General features: G+C 51.9%; 2 protein-coding genes and 1 long non-coding RNA gene across 4 annotated transcripts; 2 read left to right on the top strand and 1 right to left on the bottom strand.

Annotated features, from left to right (window-relative positions):
• Positions 1–8,169: 8,169 nt before the first annotated feature.
• Positions 8,170–10,415, bottom strand: LOC122191972. The gene is made up of 3 exons (XR_006182506.1): positions 10,134–10,415; positions 8,579–8,671; positions 8,170–8,492 (listed from the first exon to the last, which is right to left on the bottom strand). It is a non-coding gene; the product is annotated as an uncharacterized LOC122191972 (long non-coding RNA).
• Positions 10,416–13,590: 3,175 nt separating this feature from the next.
• LIPT2 (lipoyl(octanoyl) transferase 2) lies at positions 13,591–15,839 on the top strand. The gene is made up of 2 exons (XM_042892391.1): positions 13,591–14,064; positions 15,252–15,839. Exons 1-2 carry the CDS (start codon positions 13,605–13,607, stop codon positions 15,482–15,484), a joined length of 693 nt encoding a protein of 230 aa, XP_042748325.1. The 5' UTR covers positions 13,591–13,604; the 3' UTR covers positions 15,485–15,839.
• A 103-nt stretch (positions 15,840–15,942) lies between these two features.
• On the top strand, positions 15,943–18,730 carry KCNE3 (potassium voltage-gated channel subfamily E regulatory subunit 3). Of its 2 annotated transcripts, none has more exons than XM_042892392.1 (2): positions 15,943–17,141; positions 18,103–18,730. In XM_042892392.1, exons 1-2 carry the CDS (start codon positions 16,786–16,788, stop codon positions 18,398–18,400), a joined length of 654 nt encoding a protein of 217 aa, XP_042748326.1. In that variant the 5' UTR covers positions 15,943–16,785; the 3' UTR covers positions 18,401–18,730. The 2 variants fall into 2 exon arrangements, with proteins under 2 accessions (XP_042748326.1, XP_042748327.1); XM_042892393.1 differs by having other exon boundaries at positions 17,080–17,141; positions 17,793–18,730.
• Positions 18,731–20,759: the final 2,029 nt, after the last annotated feature.

Raw genomic sequence — 20,759 nt, 5'->3', positions numbered from 1 at the left:
AAAGCCCAAGTATCCTGACTGTCAGAGCTCTTTTTTTTTTCCCCTCAAAGCACCATAAAAGATTCTTTCAGACACTGCTTGTTCATAACAAAATGTCTCGTACTTACAGCTGCCCACAGCCAAAACCTCCAGCACCAGCAGGAACCCAGCCCAAGGACTCGTCATAATGGTTGGTTTGCAAAAGCTTTCCAAAAAAATGACAAAGAATGGGCAGAGTCTCTGGAAATTTATTGAATACAGGGGCTGGCAAGCACCTGAATGAGGAGTTTGAGTGAAAGGAGTTCTGTTGGTGTTCTAATTAATATCATATGAGGGGGAACTGGAGTGAACAGCAATGCTGAATGGTGAGCAAAGACACAGAGATTGAATCATAGGACCACAGAATGGCTTGAGTTGGGAGGGACCTCTAAAAGCCATTCCACTCTCAATGAACAGGGACACCCACAGCTCCATCAGTGCTCAGAGCCCGTCCAGCCTTGGGTGCCTCCAGATCTGAGTGTCAAAGCACTGGTAAGTGAATCTGTCCAAAACTCACCCAGGTGCAGGCATCCTTTTCCTTTTGGAGCTTATCAAGGCAGTCTGATCAGAGGCTCCTGAAGGTCCAGTGCTCAGGAGGAGCATCCCATCTAAAGATAAGTGCAGACTTTCAGTTACAAAATAAGTTTTTCATCAACCAGATTCCCCAAGTCCTTCTACTGGTCTGTACACATATCTGGGATTGTCCTGACCCAACGCCTTGCACTTGGCCTTGTTGAACCTCATTAGATGCTCGTGTGCCCATTTTTTGAGTGTGTCCAGGTCCTCTAGATGTCACCCTATCCTTCTCTTCTGTCAACTGCACCACTCAGCTTGGTGTCATCAGCAAATTTCCATCATCTACGTCATTGATAAAGATGCTGAAGGACATTGGTCTCAAGATGGATCCCTGGGGGACAGCATTCATCACTGACCTCCACCTGGACATAGAGCCAGTGACCACAAACCTCTGGTTGCAGCCATCCAACCGATTCCTTATCCACTGAATTCTCCAGCCCTTGAACACATATCTCACCAATTTAGAGATAAAGATGTGAAAAGGGGGGAAATCAACTTTTTTTCATGAGCAGATAGTAACAGGGCAAGGGAGAGCAGTTCCAAAATAAAAGATGGGAGATTTGGATGTCAGGGGGGAAATTCTCATTGAGAGAGTGGTGAAGTGCTGGCACAGGGTGCCCAGAGAAGTGTGGGTGCTCCATCCCTGGAGGTGCTCAAAAGCCAGGTTGGATGGGGCCCTGGACAACCTGATCTGGTGCCTGGTTTAGTGGTTGGCATCTCAGCCCGCAGCAGGGGGTTGGAAATGGAGGATTTTGGGGCTCCCTTCCACCCCAAGATGTTCTATGATCCTATGAACACTTGTCAGACAGACACATAAGGAGATATAAAGTATGACGTTCCTCTTTTCTTACCCCGAGATGAATTAAAAATAACAAGGTAGAATTAAAAGGGCCTCGTTGCTAGGAATCCTGTGCAATGGATGAGTCAGACCTTCAGCCTCCTTCTTCACCGTACAAAATACAGAAGCATAGCTAAAAAAATCTTGACGCGCTCCGAAAAGCGAGGCAGCAATACCAACAAGGGATAGGGATCTAAGAAATTACTCAAATAAGTTTTGGGTGGATGAAAAATAAAGGAACAGGAACATATCTCCCCTCTGACAATCAGCGTAGCGTGACTGCTATCTTTGCCAGTCAGATAGCTGTTATCTCCACCAGAGACCAAGCTGTAGACACCCCGCGTTTGTGGGACACCTACATTAAAGGTGCTGGTTCCCACTCACATGTTTGATGGTGCGTCATGGTATGACGTCTTCCTGGAGAGAGATGTTGTACCACTCACACAAACAGAGTTCTTTGACTTTTGTAACTTGTACTGTCTTTTGTGCCAGGATTTTTTGTACTTTTGTAGGAAGAGTCCCTTCTAAAGAAATAAAAGCACAAGGTTTAAGCACTATAGGACAAAAAAAAGCATCTGGGAATACGTCAGCAAAAAGAATATAATGTCTCCCACCAAGTAGGATCATAGAATCACAGAATATCCTGAGTTGGAAGGGACCCACAAGGATCATCGAGTCCAACTCCTGGCTCCACACAGCATCACCCAAAAAAAGCACAAGCTGTCACATCTTAAGAAAGATGACTGACATGAATGGCTCCAAAACCATCATGAAAATTTCCCAGTTTGAGTCACACTGGTAGCTGGCATTTCTGATTCCATCTCATTCTGCGCCTGTTCTCAGAGCTGCATGAAGAGGTGGACAGAATGGATCCCTAACGGATTCCTGTTCTTGACGTCCTGTATTTCAAGGCAATTAAATTAGTGTGCCTCAGCATGGAGTATCTGACATTTACTCAATAGGAGGATGGGCACAGGAGGAGCTGTGGCAGAGCGGTGTGTTTTCTAGCAGCCCTGCACATCATTTTCCCCAGCAGGTGTGCAATTAAAGAAGACAAACAAGAGCAACAGCTAGGAAATAATGCAAATCTTCCAAGAAAGAACAGAATAGAAAAGCATCTTCTCAAATCCAGCATGGTGCACTCCTCCCACGTCCTAGGGAAGGGATATGGGAGCAAAGTCAACTCAGTGTTCTGTGTCCAGGCCCAGAAAGCTCATTGCCTCCTCCTGTGTTATATACCCTGTGGGTGTCCAGCTACTGGCTTGGCTGGGCCACGTTGAGGGGGATATTCTTCTCTGGTAGGACAGGTCTTTTAGAAGTCTGGTAGAGATGTGATCCATGTTTTCCTTGTGCAGATTGTCCAACTGCATCTGTGCATTCCATTTGGAAATTCACAGGTCATCTATTGATGCCGACTCAAAACGGAGTCACAAACATATCAAAAATTGATGACTTCTTCAGTGATATTGAAACCCATTCTCAAATTCGTTTATCAAAACATAAAGCAAGGCTGCTTATTTTTCACTGTTTACAGGACTGGATGCCCCATCCCTGCAGGCATTCAAGGCCAGGCTGGATGTGGCTCTGGGCAGCCTGGGCTGCTGGTTGGCGACCTGCACACAGCAGGGCTTGGAGCTGGATGAGCATTGAGCTCCTTTGCAACCCAGGCCATTCTATCATTCTATGATGACTGTGTTTATCCAACGTCTCAACACGCATAAAATTATTTGCCATGCCTTCAGCTTGCCATAATTGAAGTTTCATTTTGAACATTGTTATGGTCTGAAACACAGCCTCAATAAGTTGATTTTCATCTTGAGGATGTGTGTTTAACTCATTCAAACAAGCAGTCCAATCCACCAGAAGTGCTATCTCTGTGAGCAATTTTCATCTTCAAGTTTCGGGACCAGTTTTCCTTTTGATCCCATCAACAACTTGATGTCATTTTGTAAATGATGACTTCTTTTTAGCACTTCATCATGAATGACCCACCTGACTTCAGAAAAGCAAATGATCACGCCATCATCAACACCTGTACTTTTAAGGAACTCCTGGAACTGGCCAAGATTTGGTCCCTTGACATTATGAAATTCACAGCTTTGATGATGATTTGCACAACATTATCCATTTTCCAAGCTTTTGTGCATAGAAATGTTCTTAGAATCATAGAATCACCAAGGTTGGAAAAGACCTAAAAGCTCATCCAGTCCAACCGTTCACCTATTCCCAGCAGCTCCCACTGAACCACGTCCCTCAACACAACATCCAGCCTTTCCTTGAACACCCCCAGGCTCGGTGACTCCCCCACCTCCCTGTGCATCCACTGCAGTGCCTGACCACCCTTTCTGATAAGTAATACTTCCTCATGTCCAGCCTGAATCTCCCCTGCCGTAGCTTGATGTATGATGCAGTGCTACTTCATCAAACATGAGCTGCTGGCAGAATTTGCATCATCTTCAGCCTTACCTTCTGTTAATCTTATGAGTTCCTCTTTTAATCAAAAATTGCTGGAGTGCCATCAGATATGGGATATATCAGATACGTTGACAAAGGCTAAAGAAAACTGCTTCATTGTAATTTTTACTGCTTCATACAAATGGAGAGACTTGAGTTGTGTCCTTCAGCGACGCCGAAGCAGCCATTTCTTCAATGACATTCATCTGTTATCAATACTCCTAATAAACACAGCAAGTTCAATCATGGAGTGCTTTGAGTTGGAAGGAACACTTAAAGGCCATCAGGTCCCACTCTCTGCAATGCACAGAGACGCCCACAGCTCCGTCAGGTGTTTGGAGTCCTGCCCAGCCTCACCTCGAATGTCCCCAGGGATGGGGACGTCTCTCTGAGAACTCTGTTGAGCCCTATCTGTAGCATCACTACTTCTATTTCTCGCCAAAGCATCACATTTGAAATTGGCAGCTCCACTCTCCAAATTTCTTTCCGTAGATTTTCCTTTTTCTTCAGTTCACCTGGCTCTAGTCTGGTTCAAGACCTACCTGGATGCCGACCTGTGCGACCTGCTGTAGGGAACCTGCTTTGGCAGGGGGGTTGGACTCGATGATCTCTGGAGGTCCCTTCCAACCCCTACAATTCTGTGATTCTGTGAGACAAAATGGTTTGAGAAAAATCCATGGTTTTGTTTCTTTTTTTAATTGGGACAAATGATACCCACCACTCTTTCCATGCACCGCTTAATAAACTCATCATTAGTCAGTGTCTTTAATTAATTACTTTTTTTTTTTCAGTCAGATTTGCTGTCACATCACCTCATCTCATGCAGTTCCCTCCCTCGGTCAGCAGGAGACAGCTGCACACCACGCTTGCTGGAAGCTCCTGCTTGCTGCAGGCTCTGCTGCTCTTGCTGGGAATAGAAAGAGCTGAGCTGCATTGCACTTCAGCTTGTGCAAACTGTAGCTGAAGTGAGGCCATTCTCCTTCATCCCACGGCACTTCTGAAATCACCCACTGCAACGGCTCCCAGAGTGGAATGAGATGAAGACTTGTGGAGCTCTGGAACAGGTTTGTCCAGAGATGATCATAGAATGGCCTGGGTTGAAAAGGACCACAAGGATGGAGCTGTGGGTCTCCCTTTGCATTGCAGGGATTTGGACCAACTAGGCTTTAAGGGTCCTTCTGACTCAAAGCCTTCTTTGATTCTATAAGACCAACCCATTACTCCATGGGTTTTAGGGCAGGGATGCTCATTATCCCTAAGCATCATTGCTCAGAGCCCCACGCAGCTCCAAATTGTAGAGCCCCAGAGATGTGCTGCTGTGCACTGAGCAGAAGAGCCCCTTGCTGTGGGCTGAATCCCCCAGCTTCATGAGAGCTCTGAGCGGATACAGATCCTCACTTGAATGCGTCAATTTTTTTACCTGGCAAAGGGCAGGGAAGGAAATTACACACTCAGTAAGTGTTAAAATCAGCTCATGTGACGCATGTGCCCCTGCAGAGCCCTCCGGCACTCACAACAACCACGTTACTCAGCTGGCATCACGTCTGCTTTGCTGGTAATAAAATCCAGACATCCTCTTCCTCCCACGGTCCCATGAACTTTCTCTCTCATTCCGTTTCTCTCTGTTCCTTCGTGTCACTGCAGCTATTCTGGTTCTCTGTCATTTTGCTCCTGGCTTGACACTGATGTTCAACGTTGCTCTGAAGACATTAATCATCGTTTGTTTGTTTTTTTTTAAGTGTCTTTTCATCTTCTGTTTTTTCCTCCTTTAAGTTTCCTGCCTTCTACATCTGGGATGTTTTCCTGACCTACTAACTGTAGTATTAAACTTTTCACCTTCAGAGCACAGTGTATGTTGGGGTATTGCAGACCTCCCTCAGATTTACAGTTAGTTTACTGAAGCTCTTCCACGGAAGGATTTCTTTTTTGGAACGAAGTCTGGTTCTGGTCTCACTTATGTTTAAGCAGGCTCACGTTGCACCAGGGAAGGTTCAGGTTGGACAGAAGAGAAACATCTCTTCTCCAAAGGTCATGCAGTGGCAAAGGCTGCCCAGGGAGCGGTGGAGTCACCATTCATTCCTGGAGGTGTTCCTGAGGTGGCACTGAGGGACGCGGTCAATGGACACAGTGGGCTGGGTTGGGGTTGAGCTTGGGAAATCTTGGAGGTTCTTCTCCAACCTTAACGATTCTATGACTGGATAAAACCCTTCACAACCTGACCCAACCTGAGAGCAGACCCTGCTTTGAGCAGCAGGTAGGAGCAGAGAGTTTTCCAAATCCTTCCTATGTGAGTCTTGATCCTACAAACCTCCATGGTCCTTTGTCCCACGAATAGGAGAGAAGCAGCAGGTCTCTAATACAGAAGAACAGAGAAGGAAGGGTGGGAACTTCATTAATGCCTGAAGACTGATGCTGTTGAGGTTAGAAAGACACTGAGCATTGCTAAACTGCATTTTCAAGATTGTAAAGCTTTCTACATTCAGAATCTCAGAGCTTTTGATAAACAAAGGCAAGCACAATCATTCCCACATCACAAAGCTAAATTCCTTCCCAAATTTCCATTTCCTCACCTCCCGCTCTGTTATTCTACCATACAATTGGACTTGATGATCCTAGAGATCTTTTCCAGCCTTAATGATTCTATGAGTGGGGGATATGGTGGGGATAGCTCGAAGGTTGGATTGGATGATCTTAAAGGTCTTTTCCAATCTCAATGACTCTATGAATCTATGGCTCTTATTGCACGACACGGACTGCAGCACGATTTCTCTGCTTCCCTACTGGTATAATGCCTCAGTAAAACAGCTCAAGATCAATCAGTAAGCAGTGCCATGTACTTGCCCCACCTTTTTTTGTTGTGCTAAATCCAACAGTTGTCAGCTTCCTGCAGGTATGAAAACTAAAGTCAACAAAGCAACAAAGGAGCCAAGCTTCTAAGTGACACCGGATGAGGAGCCGGTCTGACTCCTGGGTCCTGAGGTGTGTAACAACCCACCCTGCCTGCTGCCACCTCTCTATTGATGCAGCCCAGGGTGCTATTGGCCTTCCAGACTGCAAGAGCACACTGCAGGCTCACATCCAGCTTTTCATCCACCAGGATCCCCAAGTTCTTCACTGCAGGGCTGCTATCAATGAGTTCTCCCAGTCCTTGGTGTGCTTCCTGGGTCTCCATAGACCTGCCAACATAAATGCATGCCAGTCCACTCTCCCAGTTCAGCTCTTCCAGAGGATCCTCCTTATCAGAGATGTTCTGATGAGTGCTTAACCCAGGTGGGATGGTTCCAGCAGCACTGGCTGCCCCAAGAGGATGCTGACCTCCAGTTACTGGGGACAAAGCAGAGACAGGATCTACCTCATCAACGTTATTAAGAGAAGAGCAGTGTGTGCACGGACCTTCGCTTCGTGAGCAGAATCCCCACCTCCTGGCAGCACGGGGAGCTTGGAGAAGCCACGCTGACCTGAGATGGCTCAAAGGACAATGGAGAGAAGCCAAAGTGACACAGAAACTCGCCCCAGCTCTGACCCAGCTCCCCAGGCGCAGCGAGGAGCTTCCTTAACTACTTCCTAAATGCACCCCCGGTGCGTGCAGCCTGCAGCACAGCCTCACACGTACATTTCCTTGTTTTTCTTCTCTTTTGTCACAGCCTCGGGAACGTTTCTTTGAGTCACTGAATACATAATGGAGGTCAGAGCTGTTCTGGCTCTGGGCCACATCCACCAAGATTGTGCCTGAATGAACTGGAGAGCTCTGCTCGAGCGATTCCCTCCCAGCAACCTTGGTGGAAGGTTTGTTGTGGAATAAACCATAGTGACACTGCTCATCCTTCTAAGAGAACTGCAGGACTGTCAGGCCAGGCTCACATCACTCAGTCTGATAACGGTGTGTGGTGCCAGGATTTGGCTGACCCTTCTGAGCTACCATATGGGAACCTGTAACGGGCATAAAGGAAAAACGAACTCATGGCTTAAAGCTTCCCAGAGCCAACTCCTTATCATACAATCATAGAATCATTGAGGTTGGAGAAGACCTCTAAGATCACGAGGTCCAACCCCAACCCACTCTCACCGTGCCAACTGACCGTGTTCCTCAGTGCCACATCCCCGTGGCTCTTGAACATCTCCAGGGATGGGGAATGCACCACCTCCCTGTGCCAGTGCTTGATGTGAGGAAGCAGTGCTACAAAATGCAAGAGTAGAAAACACAACTCAATCTGACACAAAGAGACATCATCAGATCATCTTAGAGGTGTCATTCTGCTTGATTAAGGAAGTACTTCCACTACACACCAACCCAAAAGACCTCTCCATCACTGAGGTCCCAGGAACCCAACTGGATGGCAGTGGTTGATCCCCCATGATGAGAGCGATGGAGGAGATGACTTCTGAGCTTCATCCAGTGCAATGGGTGAGAAGAGGCACTTGGTGAAGGTCCCAGAAACACAACCTAGAGTGTTCCAGTTTCCTCAGGGCAGGATTTTTCTTCTGAGATTGTTTAGCCCATAGCAGAGCTGGGCTCTATTCCATGTGCCAAACTCTTGCACACTTCAAATCCTTCCTCTAAGTTCTAAACACAGGGAGCAGTCAGTGCTGGTGCTGGCGTGGCCCTCTGTAAAAGGAGACGGTTTGCCAATTACCCTTTGCTTGAAGAAAGATGGGATTTTGCTCAAAGGCTCAGGGAGGGGATGTCCATACCTGGTGCTGTGAGGGGCACCCAGACTGAGCAGCCCACTCCCAGCTCTGCCCACGACATCAGGACCTTTGTCACCTCTCCATGACATCCTGGTCCTGCCAAAGTCAACAGGAATTTTGTCACCAATGGCACCGGAGCCAAGATGCTGACCTAGCAGCCCCCCTCCTGCAGGCACCTGCCTCACACCTTTGTCCTCCCAGCCCTTTCCTGCTATTAAACCCTGGCTTGCCTCAGCCCTAAAGCTCCCCGAGGGGGTAATGTCCTTCTGCCTGCTGCCTCCTGCCAGAAGAATGGGCCCTGCCTGCTACTACAATCAGAGGAGTTGGTGAGGATTCAAGAAACTCAGCTAGTGCTCAAAGGAAAAGGTAATGCAGAACAGTAAATGATCACATCGTGAAGGAAAAACCCTTAACAATGCTCAAAAATAAGGACAGAATGTGAACCATCCGTGGCTCCCTCCCGTGCAAATTTCTCCATATCCTCCCTGCCTCAAAAGCAGGATACTGACAGTAAATACCCTAGCTATTCATCCACGTTCACTTCTGCTGCCTTATTTACAAGGATCCCAGACTTACTGCACACAGTTCCCCCCCATCTTACGCAGGCACTGCTGCTGCACGCCAAAAAGGAAGAGCACTTGGCTTTGATGTCCAGCAAGAGCTTGTAGCTTAATCATAAAGAAGGAAATAACTCAATACACACACAATGTGGGTGCAAAATACAAGCGTCTCCTGCCAAGGGCGGGCGCTGCCAGCTGGCCTTGGCCCCGCTGCACCAGCAGAGACCCAAAATTCGGGTGGGGGTTGATGGCTGTGAGCCTCCATTGATGGGACAAGAGGTAATGGCTTCAAGTTGCACCAGGGGGAGGGTCAGGTTGGATGTTAGGGAAAAATGATTCTTTGAAAGAGTGGTAATGCATTGGAATGGGCTGCAGAGGGAGGCAGGGGAGTCACTGTCACTGGAGGTGTTCAAGAACAGGGTAGATGTGGCCCCTGGGGACGTGGTGGAGATGGGTCGCCCTTGGTGACCTTAGAGGTCTTTCCTACCTCAGCCATTCTACGATTTTATGAGTCCTTTCGGTGGGAGTGGGTTGGGATTGGCTTTGATGACCTTAGAGGTCTTTTCCAACCTCAACCATTCTATGATTCTATGAGTTGTTGTGGTAGGGGTGGGTTGGGTTGGCCTTGATGACCTTAGAGGTCTTTCCAACCTCAACAGCTCTACAACTGGGGCTGCTGGAGCAAACACGCTCCGTGACGAGCTGGCACAGCGATACGGTGACATTCACAGTGTTGTTTCCCAGGCTGTATCAGTTTTATAACCCACTGCAACAACCGTTCCCTTTTCATCAGGAATGTAGGCAAACAAGGAAAGCGCCTTTCCTTCCCTGCAGACACCCGCAGAGAAGAGCTGCAGCCCACGTGGTGCTCAGGTGACAGCTGAATTACCAGGCACTACAAAGGGTGGCTGGCCAGCACAGCCTATTTCCGATAAAAACACATTTATTAACATTTGATTCTGCTATAAAATCGAATGCGTATCTCAAGACTTTCATACCTTAATCTCGTCGATAATGTGGAACGCTGAGCTGGGAGCTGGGAACAGCTCTGCCTTTAATGGTTGACTCATTGCACCCCGACCAGACCGACCTATTTTCTCCTGCAATAAAAAGTTACACCAGGAACACGTTATCACTCCTGAAGTCGCAGTGTGATTAATTGCAGTGCACATCAACACAGCGCAGTCCAGCAAGCTTTATGTATAAGAGCTTTTGTACAGTAACCTCAAGATCTGTGACCTTGGGACACCAGCCCAGAGCCTTGGGCTGTATCAGCCACTGCCATGCCCCAATCTCCTGTCCCTGTGACTTAACCCCCACCTCCAGGCCCTGCTCCTATCTCCTAACTGCTCTCCCTTGTCTTTGGACTCTTTCAGTCGTCCACATTCTCAGCCCCTGTCCCTGTCTGTCTGTGGGCACCAGAACCAGACCCCAACATCTTGCTCCCCATCCCAATCCCATCCCTCCTGCCTTCCCCCTGTCCCTTGTGCCTATCTCTGACTTCCCCATCCCTGGCTCCCATCCTTCATTCCCTATCTCCCACTGCAGACTCCACTCCCTATCTTGTCTCAGGCCATGTTCCACATCCCCAGCGTATCCATCACCATCCACCGCCATCCTCCACCTCTGTCCCCTATCCCTGTCCACATGCTCTGCCCTTGGTCCCCCATCCACATAGGCCCCGTCCATTAACCCCAGCCCCATTTCCCCTGTCCCCAAGCTCATCTCCCATCCACATACACCTGGGCCTTGACTCCTACCCCTGTCCTTGATCTCCTTTTCCCACTCACGATCCCTGCCCATGTCCCATATGCCTTGTACCCATCTCCTACCCACAAATATCTGTCCCCTGTATCCTGTTCCCAGGCCGTTGACCCCATCCTGTCCCCTGTTCCTGGTCCCCTGCTTCCTGTACCAGGGCCAGCCCACTGCTGACATCCACCTGGGTCCCATCCCCAACATCATATTCCCAAGCTTTGTCGTCTGTCTTTCATCTCCTGTCCCCATGTCTGTCCTGTCACTGTCCCTTATTCCAGGTCTCCTATCCCTCTGCCTTTCCCTTATCCACACATACCTGTGCCCTTTTCCTACATTCTATTCCCACACCCTGCTCCCTGTCTTTGATCCCATGGGGATCTGTGGTCTACTCTTGTCTAGGTCTGTGCCCTACTCTTGTCCCCCCCTTCCCAGTCCCCTATCTCTGTCCCTGTGCCAGTCCCCTACCCACATATATGCAGATTCTGTCCCCTATTCCATGACCTCATTCCCCTGTTTCCCACCCACACCTACGTGGGCCCCAGGCCCTATATCCTAATCCCTGGCCCCATACCCAGTCCTCAATTCTCTGTCACCACTCCCATTCCCCATTTCTCCTTATCTCCTACCTCTGCCCCCTCCCCACACACACCTGTCCCCTGTATCCATTCCCAAGCACTGCTTCCTATTCTCAATCCCCTGTCCTCCATTCCTGGTCCATCACCCACATCCCCTGTATTCTAATCTCAGATCCTAATTCAATATCCCAATTCCATACCCTGCCCCCATGCTTCTGCCTTCTTCTGCTCTCTATTCCTGGTCTCTTATTCTCCGCTGTCTTAATTCTGTCCCCTATATTCTATTTCCAGACCCCGTTTCCTGCCTTCAAACCCCTGTCCTTGTCTACTATTTCTGGTCTCCTTTCCTTGTGTCTGTCCTCTTCCCACAAATACTTGGGCCCTGGCCCCTATATCCTAATCCCAGGCCCTATCCCCTGTTCCCAGTCCTCTGTTCTCATGCCTGTCCCCTATTCCTGCTCTCTCATCCCCTGTCCCTGTGCCTACCCCATACCCACACATACCTGTCCCTTGCACCCTATACCCCATTCCCAGGCTGATTCCTATCCCCACAACCACCCTGTCCCTTATTGCTGTTCTCTTAACACCATGACTTCCCTCTGCCCATATACACCTGGGTCCTTCCCCCAAGATCCTATTCCTTGCCTCCAATTCCCCCTCCCCATGTACACTTGTCCCCTGACCCCAATAACCCGTTCCTAGGCCTAGTTTCCCATCCCTAATCCCCTGGGTCCCACAGCTGAGTCCTAATCCTGGGCCCTATAAACTGTCCCCACGCCTCTTCCCTACCCACATACACTTGTCCCCTGCCCCCTATATCCTATTCTCAGGCCTTGTTTCCTGCCCCCTACATACACACACCTTAGCCCTATATCCTAATCTCAGGCACTATTTCCTGTCCCCATGCCTGCCCCCTACCCACATACATTTGTCCCCTATCCCCTATATCCCATTCCCAGGCCCTGTCCCCTTCCTACACCCACCTGGGCCCTATATCCTAATCCCAGACCATATTCCCTGTCCTCAATCCCCTGCCCCATATCTGTTCCCTAGTCCCCTATATCCTTATATCCCTATAGCCTTATTTCCTGCCCCCTACAAACATATACCTGGGCCGGGCCGTATATCTTAATCCTAAACCCTATAACCTGTCCCCACACCTGCCACATACCCACATACACCCACCCCACTTCCCCTATATTCCATTCTAAGAACTCTGCCCCCTCCCCACACACAACTGGGCCTTAGATCCTAATCCCAGACCATTCTCCCTGTCCCCATTCCTGTTCCTTACCCATACACACCTACACCTACCCCTGCCCCTTATATCCCATTTCCAGGCCTTGTTTCCTATCCTCTTCCTACATATACCAGGGTCCTACATCCTAATCCCAGGCCCTATTCCCAGTCCCCTGTCCCCAAGCTTGCCCCCTACTCTCATACACCCATCCCCTGTCCCCTGTATCCCATTACCAGACCCTCCCTAATCCCAGAGCATATTCCCTGTCCCCATATCTGTTCCCTAGCCATACACACATGATCCCTTCCCCCTATATCCCATTCCTAAGCCTCGTTTCCTGTCCCCTATATATACCTGGGTTCTATATCTTAATCCCAAGCCCTATAACCTGTCCCCTACTCACACACACACACCCCTTCTCCTATATTCCATTCTAAGAACCCTACCCCCTTTCCACACCCACGCTGGCCCTCTATTCTAACCCCAGGCCCTATTCTCAGTCCCCTGCCCCCACACCTACTCCCAACTCACATACACCTATCCCCTATATCCCATTCCCAGGCCATATTCCCTATCCCACATCTCCAGCCCTATATCCCACTCCCAGCTCTCATTTCCCATCCTACAGGCCACGCCCCCGTCTACAGACCACGCCTCCACCTACAGACCACGCCCCATTTCCCAAGCACCATCGCAAACCAGACCACACCCATACCCTCAGGCCACGCCCACACCTTCAGGCCCCGCCCCACCTCCGGTCTATAACCCAACCTTCAGGCCACGCCCCATTTTCCCAAGCCCCGCCCACACTCGGCTGGCCACGCTCACATCCATCAGACCACGCCTACGTTCATCAGGCCACGCCCACACCCTCAGGCCACGCCCCCTCCCCCGCCATGCCGGCTCCGGCCGTGCGGGCGGTCTCGTTGGGTTTGCGGCCTTACGAAGAAGCGTTGCGGGTTCAGCAGCGCTGCGTGGCGGCTGCGCGGGCGGCTCGGGGCCCTCCTCCACGTCCTCCATTCGAATGCGTGGTGCTGAGCGAACCCGCAAGGCCCGTATACGCGTGGGGGCTGCGAGGTGCCCCGACTGAGAGAGAGGCGGAGCGGCTGCGGGCGGCCGGCGCGGGGTTGGCGGCGGTGCGGAGGGGCGGCAGCGTGACGTTCCACGGGCCGGGGCAGCTGTTGGCTTTCCCCGTGTTGGATCTGAAGGCGCGGGGAATTCAGCTGCGGGGCTTCGTGGAGAGGTTGCAGGACGTGGCGGTGCGGCTGTGCCGGAGGGTCGGGGCGATGAGTGCCGCCGGGCGACCGCCGCCTTACACCGGAGTGTGGGTGGGGGAAGGCAAAGTGTGCGCCGTCGGTGAGCGATTTGGGGGGGGGGGGGAGGGGGGGGGAGTGGACGGGAGGGACTTTGGGGAAGTGGGGGGGTTGCAAAGGGCGTGTGTGCAATGTGGGGGGGCGCTGAGGGTGCATGCATTGGTGAGGGGGGAGATGCATGGTGTGTATGCAGCAGGGGTTTTGCACGGTGGTGCATCAGGGAATGGGCGTGCATGGGGCTTGGGAAGGTGGGGGGGATTGCAAAGGGTGTGTGTGCAATGTGGGGGGGCGCTGAGGGTACCTGCGTGGTTGGGGGGGGATGCATCATTAGGAGATGTGCAGTGGGGTAGGGATGCACAGGGATGTGTGTACCAGGGGTCTTGTGTGAGAGGGTGCACATGCATGGGGTGTGCAGAAGGAGTTTTGCACGGGGGGGGTGCACATGCATGGGGTTTTGGGGCATGGGGGGATTGTAAATGTGGGGGTACACTGAGGGTGCATGCATGGTGGGGGGAGCATGCATTGAGAGGTGTGCATGGGTGGGGGGATGCATAGCAGTGCGTGCAGAAGGTGTTTTGCACGGGGGTTGCACATGCACGGGGTTTTGGGGTGTGGGGGGGTTGCAAAGAGCGTGTGTGCAGGGTGGGGGTATGCTGCGGGGGCCTGCCTTGGGGGGGTGGGAGAATGCAGAGGGGTGTGTGCACTGGGAGGTGTGCACAAAGGGGGATGCAGTGGGAGAAGTTTGCATTGGAGGATGAGTTGAGTGAGGGGTTGTGCACCAGGGGATGTGTGTGCATGGGGGGGGGGGGATACACAAGGGTGAGTGCATGGGGGAGGTATGCGTTGGGATGCATACACCAGGGGATGTGCATGGCAGTGGGGATGCACAGGATTGTGTGCAGTGGGGAGTTTGCATGGGGCTTCGTGCATTTGGATGTATGTGCAGGGGTGGGAAATGGGGGGGGGGGTCATGGACTGATGGTATGGTGCATGGGAGGGGGAACACCATGGGGAGGGTGCACAAAGGGGGCGTGCTCAGGGCTCATGTGCATGGAACAAGGAATGCAGCAGGATGGGGCATGCAGATGTGGCTGTGCACAAAGGTGCAGTGTGTGCAGGGAGGTTTGCATGGAGGGATGCATGAGGGGTGCAGCGCTTGGGGGGTGGACGACACACGCAGGTGGGTGCTGCCCTGCGGAGGGCCGTGCTGATGGGTGCCTCATCCCTTAGGGGTGCACTGTGGGAACCACATCACCTCCCACGGGCTGGCACTGAATTGCTGCACTGACCTCTCCTGGTTCGAGCACATCGTGCCCTGTGGGCTGGAGGGGACGACGGCCACTTCACTGAGCCACGAATTGGGCCGCCACGTCACCGTTGAGGACATCCTCGAGCCTTTCCTTGAATCCTTCCAGGAGGTCTTTGACTGCACTGTGGTGTTTTCTGAGGAGCCCAGGGACTGAGAAGGTGCAGGGTGATGGAAAGAGTCACATCCCACAGGTGCCGGAGCACACAGATGGTGTGGGATGGTTGGAGGCTGTCCCCAATGCCATGTCCTCACCGTGGCCACGTCTCGCTGCTGAGATGCTGTGGGGAAAAAAAGGCCCTTGTTAGGACCAGGGGTGGACCTGCAGAACTCAGGTCACGTCCTCAGCAAGCACTTTGGTGGTTTGAATTCCTCTCTCCTCAAAATGTCTGACCTTGGAGTGAATGCTTTGAGCAAAAAGGGAGAGGTGTTGCTTGGTGAAGTGCTCTTATCTCCTTGCTGCTGTGCAAAAGTCAGTGTTGGTTTTATATAAAGAGAGTTGGCTGCTGGTGCTTTGCTGTGTGCTCTGTGAACGCTGTCACTGTCCCCTAGGTTCCTCTGGAACTGTGAGTGAGTTAAGAGGGACTAAAGGCCACCAAGGAGAGGCTGAAGGCCACCAAAGAGGGACTGAAGGCCATCAGAGAGGGATTAAAGGCCACCAAGGAGAGGCTGAAGGCCACCAACGAGGGACTAAAGGCCATCAGAGAGGGATTAAAGGCCACCAAGGGGGACTAAAAGCCACCAGAGAGGCTAAAGGCCACTGAAGGGGAAATAAAGGTGAAAAAGGGGGACTGAAGACCACCAAAGAGGGACTAGAAGCCATCAGAGTGGAACAGAAGGCCACCAAAGAGGCACTAAAAACCACCAAAAGGGGACTAGAAGCTACCAAAGAGGCTAAAGGCCACCAAAGAGTGACTAAAAGCCACCAAAGAGGGACTAAAATTTACCAAAGGGGGGGTCTGAAGTCACCATAGAGGCTAAAGGCTACCAAAAGGGTACAAAAGGCCATCAGAGGGGGACTGAAGGCCACCAAAGAGAGTCTAAAGGACACCAAAGGGGGACTAAAAGCCACCTAAAGGCAACTGAAGTCACCAGAGAGAGGCTAAAGACCACCAAAGGGGGATAAAAGGCCACCAAAAGAGGACTGAAGTCAACAGACAGAGGCCAAAGGGGAGCTAAAGGCCACCAAAAGAACCAAAGGCCACTGGGGGGGAGGGGGAACTGAAAGCCACCAACAAGGGACTGAAAGCCACCAACAAGAGACTAAAAGCCACCAAAGAGGGGCTAAAGCCACCAAGATAGTGCTGATATGGTGGGAAGGAGGGAGGAAAGGAATTGGGGTACCAGCAGGGTGTGGGCATCGTCACCTCTTCCAAGGTCACAGCATCTATCCCAGGGCCCCGATGGTCTGTGACACAATGATATTGCTGGGGCTGCATTGGGGCAGGGAGGGTCCCAATGGGAAGCAATATCCCATTTCATCCCCAGCAGGCTCAGTGCCTGCTGCAGGGCTTGGGGACAGCATGGACATCCGGAGGAGGGACAGGAAAGTGTGACCGGCAGCGTGCGAGAAGGGAAAGGCAGGATCCACCCGGACAGCCCCATAAAAACCTCCTGCATCCGGGCCGAGGAGATCACACAACGGGACTGCAGGCTTTGGGACACACTGGTAGCCACCACCGGGGCTGGGTGGCTTTGGCAGGTGGCTCTGCCCCAGGAAGGGGAGGAGGCTGCGGCACTCCCAGCCCGGTTGGCGGCCGCGATGCTCCAGTCCCAGTTCAACCCGGCGGCCGTGCAGGCAGTGAGGGCAACCGGTGAGTGCAACCAACCCTTTCCCCCTTACCTTGTCCACCCCAATCCCAAATTGCAGCAAACTGCAAACCGCTGCGGGGCTCTGCAGGTGGGAAATGCTGATTTTTTTTGCTCCAAGTCCCCTGGCTTCCCTCTATGGGATTAATGGTGTTTGGAAAGAGAGTGAGGGTCCAAGGGTGAATTCTCCCAACCCTCCCCCCTTCCCCCCCCTCCCCCGGACCCTTTTTTTTCCCTTGCTGAATGCATTTTGCATTTGAGGAATGCTTTTTGGGGGAGCACAGGGGCGCAGGTTGGGGGTCTGGAGGGGCTTTGGGATCAGTCTTGCACACGGGGCTGGAAATTCTGGGAAGATTTGGGGCAGTGACCCCTTGGTGAGGGTCCATGGGGGCATGTGAGGTCAGTGCCTCTCTTGCCAGGGCTCTGAATGGGTGAATGAGGTCTGTGCGTGGCACAATCAGTTCTGGAGCTGTTATTTAGGATGCCCATCAGTTGGGGTCTGGGGGGACCCCCCATGCTGGCCAAGGGGTAACATTGACCCCAGTGGGGTCATTTGGAGCTGATGTTGTCGGGATGGGGAACACAGAGGGATCTCTGGGGTCTGTTTCTACATGGGAAGTGCTTGGTGTGGTTGCATCCGTCTGTCTGTCCATCAGAGGATGTCCGACAGTCATCTGTGCCTGAGCACCAAGCGGCTTCATCCGGGTTCTCTTAAAGTGCCTTCATTCAAAAAGAATTCAACGCTCCTAATTGGGTTTAAGGGGGAGGAAGGGATTTAATGAAGGGAACAGCAAGGTGGGTGCCGTGGCTCTGCACTTTGCCAATGGGGTTGGGGCTGGATGTGGGGCTTTTTTCCTCCATCAAACCATGCTTTGAGGACCGTTTGGGGGCTCATCCTCAGCCCCAACATCAGCCGGGGCACCCCGTCCTTGGGGCTGATGCTGCTGCTGCTGCTGCCCCACACAGGCTTGGCGAGGAGATGGAGGAGGACAACAGGACGGAGCAGTGGCACCGCAGCCTCCAAGCAATGCTGGATGCCTTGAACCAAACCATACACGGGGCCATCCTCCGCCCCAGCACCCCTCACAATGCCAGCACCCGTGCCAGCCGGGATGACAATTCCTACCTGTACATCCTCTTCGTCATGACGCTCTTCGCAGCCACCGTGGGCAGCCTCATCCTGGGCTACACTCGATCCCGAAAGGTGGACAAGCGCAGCGATCCGTACCACGTCTACATCAAGAATAGGGTCTCCATGATCTGAGCCCGGTGCCTCCTGCGGGAAGAACCCCACGGTGCCCAGCCCTGGTGTGAGGCAGGAGCACCGGTGTCACCTGCAGGCAGGTCCCGGTGCCACGGAACCACCACAGCTGGGGACGTGGGGGTGGTGGAGATGGTTACTTTCCCACTGTTCTCATGACTTACTGAGGCTGGCACAGGAGGAAAATTCCCTGCTCAGACCACCAGCATCACATCCGAAGCGCACTCTGCACTGCTTAGCGTGGGTTTTTCTGTGGCTAAAAGCTGTGATTTCAGAGCCAGGCTGAACCCCGCGCTTCACTGGTGGGGAATTAAAGGAGGTGGTGGTTCTTGAGATGAGTTGCATCTGCTTTTTCTCCACCTGGCTCCAGGCTGGTCAAAGAGCCACAGTTTGGGCATCGTAGCCCCATTCCATGGCCTGGGGTGACATCTCCATTCTGCCAGTGTTGGGCGAACCATGCAAGCCTGGTTGGACCCTGGGGGCTGCAGAGATTTTCCTGCTTCCTTCCTACAGGGTGCTGCCGGCTGTAGCTTTGCCCTTTTGTACCTGAGCTGCCAAATATGTTTTCCAAGGGGTGAGCACACAGAGGCAAATGGGAAGGGGACATGCTCAGGTCCTCCTGGGCTCTTTGGCTTTCTTTGTCCCTGCTGTGAAAGCAGCTCAGTTGGGGTTTGGTTATGGCTTGGCCAGCGGCCAGGAGGATGAATGCCCTTGTTCCTGTCCTTGAGATCAGGCTGCCTGCTGGGGACAACGCGGTGAGTTGGCCACAGTGTCCATCGTGGTCCCTGGGATGTCTTAATCTTCTCATAATGGCATAATTAGTATCTGTAATTGCAGCCAGACTGGCTGCCTTTAAAGCATTCACCAAGCCCTGACCCAAAACATGGGACGTCAGTGTTTTGGAGAGGGCTGGCAACCTGGGCACAATGGTGGCACTGACTCACCCAGCAGATTTAGGATTTGCCTTGCTTTCAGCCATGCTCTGGGCATAGAAACTGACACAGAGATCTGGGGGGAGTCCTGGGGGGTCCCTGTTTTGGGGTCAGCTCTGGTTTCTATGCCAGGCGAGCAGTGCAAATGCCACTGTCATGCACAACCCCTGGGAGGGGGCTCAGGAGGGTTTGTTGTGTTTGCATTGCAGTTACAAGGTTGGGAAAAGCAAACAAACCTGCTCTCTGCAAATAAAGCAGGGGACGTACAGTAGGCAGGGACAGCCAGAGAACATCCTCCTTCCCTGAGTGGGTTTGTGCTCCGGTCTTCTCCCCTTGTGTGGCACTGATCCTCCTCTAGTACCCCCTGTGCTGGGGCTGGATGGGGTTCCCCATGATGGGATGGGTCAGTGGGTGCAGCATGGTGAACAGCCCACCCATAACCCAGGAGGTGTGGCCATCCCAATGGCCATTGGCACTTCTGGGAGATACTGGGACAGAGCTGGTGACCCCAGAGTCCCTTATGCTGCTACAGTGTACAGTTGGAGGGGAGAACAGCTGTGTCACAAGATGCGTTGACAGAATTGAAAAGAAAAAAAACAAAAACCAACACTGCTTTCCCCTAAATCTGAAATCTTTGAAGGAAAAAAAGCCCTCGTGCAAGAGGTCACTGTCCACCATTGGCAGCTCCTTCACCCACCTGTCCCTGCCATTGAATTCAAGTGAGGGCCCATAGCCTGCATGCAACAGAGCAACTTGGGTGCCCCCACCTTGGGGACAGACCCCACCATGCTGGGTGACAAAGGTTCCAGTGCCATCTGGTGGCAGCTGGTCATATCTCCATGGGTGTCCTCACGCAACTGCACTGTGCTGAGCTCTAGGTGATGCTTGGAGGGGTATGGAAACATGGGGACAGGTGGGACATCCCTAAAATGGGCTCGATTCTGCTGCCAGGGGCTAATTAGGGGCTCATCCTGCAGCTGAAAAGCTCCTCATTGAAGCCAGCCAATGCCCTTGCTCCTTGTGCTCAGCCCATCTTGGGTTTTAAGAGCACAGAGCTAAGGCAGCACTGTCCTTGGCTGAATCGTTAAATCAAAGCATGCACATTGCAGCTGGCTGCATTAGGATTTTAAACAATGCAGCTAGAGGAATATAATATAGAGCTCATGTGAGGCCAATTGATTCAGTCCTGGTTGTGGTGTTTTGTTTTTTTGTTTTTTCAGCACACAGCAATGAATAAGAGGTGAGACAACGGCTGTAACCAGTTTGCCTGGGCCTTGGGAAAGAATTTGGCAAAACTGTGTGCATAGGAAGCTGAGGCTGACCTTGCAGTAATGCAGCTTGTGTGCCTGATATGCTCCCCCTGCACTGCAGCATGGGAGTCCCCTGTTCCTTTCCAGGGTAACTTCTCCAGAGCCTCTCTCTTGGCTGTT

The sequence above is a fragment of the Lagopus leucura genome, unplaced genomic scaffold (assembly GCF_019238085.1).
Source record: "Lagopus leucura isolate 7727_CA_CO unplaced genomic scaffold, USGS_WTPT01 210-2_obj-0_obj, whole genome shotgun sequence".
NCBI classification, from domain to species: Eukaryota; Metazoa; Chordata; class Aves; order Galliformes; family Phasianidae; genus Lagopus; species Lagopus leucura.
The sequence above is the reverse complement of the archived record's forward strand: the minus strand, read 5'-3'. Positions and strand labels throughout refer to the sequence as shown.

Coding starts and splice junctions, on each gene's coding strand:
- LIPT2 (XM_042892391.1), top strand. CDS start 13,605: ATGCCGGCTCCGGCCGTGCGGGCGGTCTCGTTGGGTTTGCGGCCTTAC. Junction 14,065..15,251: donor AGGCAAAGTGTGCGCCGTCG/GTGAGCGATTTG, acceptor CTCATCCCTTAG/GGGTGCACTGTGGGAACCAC.
- KCNE3 (XM_042892392.1), top strand. CDS start 16,786: ATGGGAAGCAATATCCCATTTCATCCCCAGCAGGCTCAGTGCCTGCTG. Junction 17,142..18,102: donor GCAGGCAGTGAGGGCAACCG/GTGAGTGCAACC, acceptor TGCCCCACACAG/GCTTGGCGAGGAGATGGAGG.